The following is an 8,713-nucleotide window of genomic DNA, read 5'->3' as shown; positions in this document are numbered from 1 at the left end:
TTTGTAAGTGAACCCAAACTTTTGACCGGTAGTGTATGTATGTATGTATTATGTTGTGTTATATTTCCTAAACAGTAGATACTGCATGTGTATTTTCAAAGACAAATTTCCTTGAGGACAATAAAATCTGTCTCATCTTAAAAGTAGTAGGCCTACACGTAGCAGCTGTAGTCATACCGTCACAGTATTTGTAAAAGTAGTAGTAGGGGTAACTGCAATGAAAACATATTGGTAGCATTAGAAGATCATGTAATGGTATTAGTTGTGTGATACTAGTAACAGTGTATGTAGTAGTATTACAGAAACATATAGGCAGTACAGAAAGTAGTAGTTGGATAGCCAGAGTAACAGTTGTAGTACTAGTGGTAAAATATTAACATGTGAGTAGACACTAAAACTAGTAACTAGTACAAGTAGTTGTAACAGACTTTGTGGTAGCAATGGCAGGAAAGGTACTTGAAGTACAGTGTTGGTAGTGGTTGTAGTGGTAGCAGTAGAACTAGTGACAGTGGTAGAAGTAGAAAAACTAGTGTTAATAGTGAGTCACAGTAGTAGTTGTAGTAGAAGTGATTGTAGACCCAGCATCAGTAGATGATATGTACGCGCAGTACAGTTTAACTGACATCCTTCTTCTCTGCTCCGTGTTGGGAGTAGGCAGCGTGCTCCCCTGGATAAACATAGTGTACTTAGTATACTCTCTGTTTCCACACGTATACTTTAAGTCTACTACATTTCTCCAGGGTGCCGCAGATCAAAGGGTGTGCTGCACAACACATGACACCTCAGTACATCTCATTACATCATGTGAGTGAGTAGTTTCCTCCCAGCATGTTTCCACCCAGGGATTCAGACTAGTTTGTGGTGCTTTTTACCTAAGAATCTTCAGCAGTTGGCTGACAATTCATCATAAATGAGCCAATTAATTTTTATTACCCCAAGGAAATTATGCAGTTTTCAAAATTAGGACTCCGTTTTAGAGCTTCTAGAGTCTCAAATTCCAGTGTATTAATCTACCAAAGAGCTCTGCATGGGGGAAGCCTTTGCTTTTAAAATCGAAACCCCAGGCTAAAGAAAACAAGTATAGTATAAAGAGGGAGTGGGTGGTGTGAAGGAGAAAAAGATGTTTGAGGTGAATAAAGAAGAGAAAGGTATAAGGTGTATTTAACGTTCCCCGTTTCTAGTCAGAAAAAAGCACTCTTGTGGCATATCAACACCTTCTCTATCATAGTATATCAGAGTGGCTGGAATAAACACCACAAAATGTATCGGAACAAAGAAATGGCGTCTAAAGTGGGAAGCAGCAAAAAAATGCCATAATGTATCCCACGCTGTAGATTTTATTATATGAAGTACATATTTGCATTTTCAAATGCTGAAATCAATATGTTTTTAGATTCAATGCAATGTTAGCTTTTTTTCAGGCAAAGGAGCATGAAGAGATCAATTCAATTCAAGTAATTCCATTAAATTATAAACAGGAGAAAAAACACGGACTGTGGATTTGTTGTAATTATGTCAATGGTGGAAGAAGAACGTTTACTTATGTAAAAAGAACACAAGAAGTACAACAGCCAAATGTTTTAAAAGTGTTACCGAAAACTGGTGGTGTGGGTGGAAATGCATGTCCTGTTAACTTATAGCACATGTTCATCTTTCATGAATTGACTGAGTTTTGATTGTAAAATCTGAATCTGTAAAAGTTCTCCAGCAGCCAGATAAATGTAGCCAGTAGGCGATATAAGGGGCGATGCCTTTCCTCTTGTTAGCAAAATGACCAAAATAGACATCCCTTTATTACCTGCCATCCAACTTCTCCATCCCCTAGTACAGTAGCAGAGAGAGTGCAGGGGCAGAAAGGTTGTTTAGTTAAATATGTTAGTCTAGTCTGCCTAGATGCTTAGTCTTTGATCCTTTATCTGACCGAGGAACAGTTATCTTTGAAATATCAGCAGCCTAACTGTGTATCTATGTCTCCACGGCGCTGTACGGGCTCCTGAAGAAGCAGACTGATTTGCAATTACAACAAATTGACTACTGAATGTAGCTGAGTAAAAAAATTAAAATTGTCCCACTGAAATGTAGTGGAATAGCACTTGAGTAAATGTAATTAGTTACTTTCAATCACTGCAAAATTTTTTAAAAAAAGTTGTCATGACCATTACGAAATAAAAAATACATTCCAGTAAAGACAACAGCAACAACAACGGCACCTTGTAAAAGAAGGGGCTAACAGCAGTAAAGGTGTAATTCCCATGATGACAGCTCAGGTCCGGGACATGAATCTGTGCAGCACTTGAAGTCTTCAGCTCGCCTCAACACACTGTTGCCATAGTTATGGGCTGGGAGGAACTGAAGACTGAAAGTGCCACACAGTGCAACCTCCTGTGCAGTTAGGTTTTTCTGTGGTCCTGAAAGTTCAGTTAGCGCACACACACACACACACACACACACACACACACACACACACACACACACACACACACACACACACACACACACACACACACACACACACACACTACATCCAAATTCAAAAATGAAAATCTTCACAACCAGACACAGCAGACTGTCATCAAAGAAAGTTAAATGTCTCCTAAGCTCTAGTAACAGAGATAGGCAGTCCAACAGCAGACAAGCTGAGGTGGAAGCAGATACATAAAGAAAGACAGATAAAAGAGAGTGAGAAGAAGGAAAGGTCACCGCTCCCTCAAACTAACATCACATGCTAATCAAAATCAAAGCCACGTTACCTTTTGGAGATTAAAAAGATTGTCTTCCTATTCTTGTCCCGTCCGTCACCTTTCCCTTTCTTTCATCTTCATATGCGTTTGTTTCATTCATTCGATTTTCTGTTTTTCATTTCTTCTTTTCTTATAGTCCATCCCTTCTTTTCCTTTTCTCGCTACGTCTTTGACATTAGTCACTGCTTCGTCCTTACTTTATTTATCACTTTATTTCTCGTTTCCTTTCTACCCCTTTTTCTTCTTTTTCTTCTTTCTTTCTTTCCTCTCATTTATCTGTTTTTATCCATTTTTCCTTCCTTCTTTCTTTCTTTTATTTCTCCTTCCTTCCTTTTCTTTTTTCCCTTTCTTCCATCTTTCTTTCTTCTCATCACCCCTCCTTACTTTCCCTTTTTTTTTCTTCTTCTTTTTCATAAATCTTTTTTGCCATCACATCCCTTCTCCACGCGTACATTGTCTTCTTCAATCCTTCTATCCTCACATTTTTATTTTGTTCCTTCTACTTTAATCTCTTCATTCATTTGCTCCTCACTTTTTTCTTTCCCATTCTCTTTACCTGCTCTCTTTTATTCTTGATTGTCCTTTCATCACTTTATAATGTTTTTTTTCTTACCTTCATCATTACTCAACCACCATCTTTCATCAATGTACACTTTTCCTCATTAAATTATGATTTTCGGTGCACTGTTTTACTGTTTTGTTTATTTATGTTTACACATAGATAAGCTTGTCAAAATGTCCAAAGCAGCGTGGAGTCACGCATGAGCTGTCCGCTCTGTGATGCTCATATTTGTTTGCAGGAAACTAATCTACTAATGACTGTGGTAATGGTTTTATTGAAGATGAAAGGTTGCACAAAGCACCTTGAAGCTTGCTGTGCTGTCAATTAGAACGTCAGGTGGCATAAACCAGATTACTTCCTCATATTTTCCTGTGCTTGAATGTCAGAGTATCACTACCACACAGACGGTGGTGGTGGTGGGGGGGCGCCTTTGACAACATGATACTAGTGAATTAATTTAAATTTGTCAAAAACATTGAGTTGATCATTGATTTTGATCATTAAGCAACACACACTGACTGAAGCCAACTTGGGCCGATTAGAGTTGATGCATAAATCTGAACCACCTCATAGCAAAAACATCTTACTGGTAGTAAGATGAATGAACCCCAGAAGAAGAGTAATGCCTCACCTGTTTGTTCATAAATATATAGATAACAGGGTTGATGACAGTGGATAACTTGGCCAGCAGTGACGGTGTGATGCTCGCCTCCGGGGTCAAAAGGCCACGAGGGCCGAAGGTTGCGAGCAGAGCTGCTACTCCGTAGGGCAGCCAGCAGACCAGGTAGCACACCACCATGGTGACCACCATCAACAGCACTCGCTGGTCTCTGCGGCGGGTCGCCACTGAGCTCCCACTGCGGACCTGCGAGAGGAAAAGGATAAAAAAAAATGTATTGGTTCAGTTTCAGCAGCTTGAATTCTAAATCATTTAGCCGGATAGCTCCGGGGACAATTCTACTTGTACTTGTGTGTTCTGTGCCTGGAGCCAATTTAACAATACTCTAAACAAACAATTTCCCCAGATGTTGTTCCCGCCAAAAACACGCGCCAGCAGAAAACACAACCCATGCAACAGTTGCATATGAGATTTTGAGAACTTTGACATACAGTAATATCAGAGACTACCCCTCACCCGTTTAGAGGATTAGGTTGTTTTAAAAAACCTTAACTTTTTATGACTTGATTCTTACATTTGGATTACTCTTCCTAATGAAACAATGTTACATTTTGTTCCCATAGGACTTGTACCAGAAATTATAAAATGTACAACATCGCAACTTTACTCACAAAATCTGTGTTATATTACTCACTAAATCTCAGATTCTTCCCCCACAGTGGCTTTAGGGCTTTATTTTGCTAATAGGCTAATGCATTTTCAATGTCAATTTGTTGCAGTAAAATACCAATGTTAAACTGAATGAGAGTGCAGCTCCTCTAGCATCCAATAGAAGCCAGCTCCAAATACTCTGACTGTAAGGGAGCCAACAAGAAAACTCCTAACTTTTTACAAGAAAGTATAGGATCCTTTCATTCTCATCTGCATATTCACGTGGGAGTGTTGTCATATTTTGGGCTGTCTTTAATCAGTTACTCTACACCCACCACCTATTTAAAGTGGTGGTACGTAAAACAAACAACTCTTTTAACCCTTGTGTGGTGTTCATATTTTTGTCACATAGCCAATGATCCTGGGTCTGGTGGACCCACCACATTAATAGGCTTTTAAATCAATATAGCCATAACAATTTACGTAAAAATACTTAATAGATGTTTACTTTAACTTTACCTCTTTACCCTTGTAAGATCACATTTATGATCATGTGATAATTTTCGTTTTTTGAGAGAAAAAGAGAAAATTCAGTTATTAAAAAAAGGTAAAAAAATAGAAACAATTTTTTAAAATAATTTTTGGTGCTTATTTCTTAGAATTTAATCGGAACAGGCGAAAGTGCTTGAAACGTAACAATTTTGTAACTTTGTGTGAGAATAGACAACATAGTTTAATAGCACCTACAATGAAATACACTGAGGTCCAGTAGACCCAAACACCTCATATGTAACAGTTGTGTGAATGTGTTATCTGGGGGTGTACTGTGTGCAGTCATTGAAAATAAGTTATTTTTTATGTTCTTCACAGAAAATGAGCCAAGGCCAATGAGTTTAAGTTAGAAGAAATAATAACTAGCACTGTTTCTTTTAGCAAACATTGAAAACAGGTCCCACAGACCTGAACAACACACAAGGGTTAAACATTGCTGAGAAGGCTTATCAATAATGTCAATGGCAGAAGTCTCCCTGCTGCGGGATTCAGAGGGGCATGAATCCACTCGCCTGGTTATTTTAATCATGCTGGCTTTAGGTACCGCAGTAAATTAACACTACCAAAAAGAGCCTTGAAGCATGAACCTGCCCCCTGCTGTTTTCTCTTGTTATCTTGTTCTTTACTCTAACTAGTCCAGCCAGGATTATGAAACATCTAAAAAATAGTTCTCATTAGATCTCACACCGCTGAAAAACTCATTTGAAAATCAATGCCACAGACTCCCAGTGAGGGATACGGTGCCACTGTCTTCTTCTGCTAGAAACAGACAATCAAACATCTGAGTGAGAGCAGAGACACACACAATCAATACATCAACAGAGAGAACCCATACCACCGCAACAACAACAACAACACAACCGAATCTATGAAATTGTTCATTTCCAGGAGGTGCAAATGCTTACATGACATTTAAACCCACAACAATCACATCCTCGCCTGCCAACATGAAAATTGCATACAGAAACGCCTAAATATTCATAAAATAGGGAAATATAATTTCAAAATTTTAATTAAGATTCATATTGTGGTTCGGGGTTCATGCAGTTGTGTATAACTTAATCATTTGGACTCATGCATCAGTGGCAAACTCAGCAATACGAAGAGACATATCCAGCATCACTGATGCCAGCTCTCCTCTGAGAGAAACAGCTATTCGCTGCTCAAACAGTCACCAAATATCATGGGCATTTCTTGCTTATGCATGACTACTCATTTATTCCCAGCAAAGTTTAATACAAAGCAGTGTATATGTTAATCAGATGAAGTCCCAAAATTGCTGAAAATGTCCACGGCACATCTCTCAAATGGACTTTTATATTTCAAATTCTTGCTTGATATCTCCGTTGATCTTCTGATGATCACCAATTAAGCTGAAACTTGTACTTTACCTTACTGTTAATTTTAAAAAGAATTCCTTTAAAAATTGTTCCCATATTCTTAACCAGGGGCTTCTATCAACATACGCTATATAGCAAAACATTTAAATTTATGTTTAAAATCTATTTTTGGGATTTGTACTTCTGAAACAAATTGTGGTTCATTTGCTGTTTTTCTTAGACAAGACAAAGTAGAAAAGTAATAATGGAGGAGAGGAAACTATATTACCGCAGTCTTAAAGGTACTGATGCTGGTGTTATCTTGCAAATGTGAGCTATTAGCGTAATATCCGTGATATGAAAAAAAAGAAGAAGATCACATAATACAGACAGAAATATGCAGATGGATGCAACAACAGCATCATAATGTGCCTAACAAAGTGTTGTACGATTTTGTTATTAACACCAATTGCTTATGAATGCCAAATAAAAACAAATAAAGCTCAAAATGAGAGGAGAAACTGAAGGACTGAATAAACTCGCCTCATTTAATCTAACTCTCTTTGTTTCAGGTTTCAACATACAGGAAGAGATTTCATCACATTCTGCAAAACTCGGGGAAGGACTTGTATGTGTGCCCTGCAAGTGATGAACATGCATGCTATGCAGATCTTTCCTCCAGGTAACTTTACACCAAGGCTGCTAAAGGCAAACACTTTTATGCATTTATATATAATATGCAGACAGCAGAAATGGAACACAATCCCCACATAATGCCAATCTTGATCACCTTGAGAATTTTGTCTGTCTCCCCATAACGTTGTATTTTATTGTGGCAAATAAACAACTCCACCAAAGATCTTCAGCATTAGATTAGAAAATCATCACGTCATAACAAAATTAATATGAATATGATTGTTTTTAGTTAATTCTGTGTGATTCTTGTCTTCAGAATATAGCAACATGTCTGTTACAACAAGTTTAATAACTTATCGGTTTGGTAATTTGGCTGATAGTTTAATAACCTGTGAGGGATTTAAAGATTTAAATCAGCAGTGTGGACTGTGCTACATGCAGCTCCAAGCGAGATGAGGCAAAACTAAGATGTGAGATAAAGACAGTTTTCTGTCTGCCTTCAGGCTCGCTGACAACTCTGTACAAATTGGGCTTTATCAAACAGCAGCATCACAAACAGCTGTCTCAACTCAATTAGTATGTGAGTAACTGCACACTGACTGTGATTTGTGTTTATTTTGCGTAACAGTTCTGCCTACAAAAAACAGAGTTTATGCTTTATAAAGTCGATTTAGCTAACAAGTTAGCAAACAATTCCCTATTCATTGGAGTTGTGTTTGTAATGTAAGTCCAATATTCAGTATCATTTAAGCTTTGTTTTGGTTTCCTATGGGGAATATCTGGCAAGGCAGGTAGCTTTTGTTTTCTAACAGCTGCCTGGAAACAGTTCTGATGGAGGCGATGAGAATGGAATAAAACAGTAAAGTTGAGGGTAAAAAAAACATAACAAATAACTGAAAGATGGTAAAATGTTCCATAGTGCTGTAGGGAGCTGAAGACTTTGCTATGGGTTTGTTGTTACTTATACTTTTTTTGGGATTGTTGTCCAGATGCTATGCAGCGAAAAAGACAAAGGAAGTGTGTAGGTCAGAAAGATAATTATAAGCCAAAGAAATTCTTTTACATCTGCCAACCCAAAAGTTCTTTCGTTAATGGCTTAATAACTTATAATCTATGAATCATTAGTACATTATTAAATACTAAATGATTCAAAAGTATTATAGTCAAAAATTCACCAACGAGGATCCATCAACATCCAATACCTGGCACCTGTGCTTCTCACTACATATGGCTCTGTTTATCTCATTTTCCCAGTTTGATTAATTCAGAAGACATTATTCAGGCTGAAGTCTGAAGAGCCACTTTCTCTCTCTGTGTCTAACTCCCTAAATCTTAAGGTGCTTAATGGCGACTTCCAGCAGATGTGAATTCATCTGCCACTCTGAAAACTGCACCAAAGGAGGAAATGCCCATCTTATGAGTCTAAAGGTCAAAATTCAGGCTGGAATGGAGAACATCCCATCCACAGTGAGGGAAATTGACCAAATTAATTTCAAAACTCTGGCACTTTGCTCGTTTGAAAGCCATGATGTCTCTCTCTCTCCTGGGTGGGCCAAATTCAATGGGTGAGCAAAGCAGAGAAAGGGGAGGTAACCTTGCCCCCTATGACCTCATAAGGAGCAAGATTCCAGAT

At 38.0% G+C, this 8,713-nt stretch overlaps 1 protein-coding gene across 1 annotated transcript in view; it reads right to left on the bottom strand.

The window, feature by feature from the left end:
* The window catches only part of tmtopsb (teleost multiple tissue opsin b), a 23,034-nt gene that overhangs the window by 2,138 nt on the left and 12,183 nt on the right, over positions 1 to 8,713 (bottom strand). Inside the window, exon 3 of the mRNA XM_032503443.1 lies at positions 3,935 to 4,168. Within this exon, the coding sequence (XP_032359334.1) occupies positions 3,935 to 4,168 (234 nt within the window). The remainder of the gene's footprint in view (positions 1 to 3,934; positions 4,169 to 8,713) is intronic.

Source organism: Etheostoma spectabile, chromosome 22 (assembly GCF_008692095.1).
Source record: "Etheostoma spectabile isolate EspeVRDwgs_2016 chromosome 22, UIUC_Espe_1.0, whole genome shotgun sequence".
Classification (NCBI taxonomy): Eukaryota; Metazoa; Chordata; class Actinopteri; order Perciformes; family Percidae; genus Etheostoma; species Etheostoma spectabile.
The sequence above is the reverse complement of the archived record's forward strand: the minus strand, read 5'-3'. Positions and strand labels throughout refer to the sequence as shown.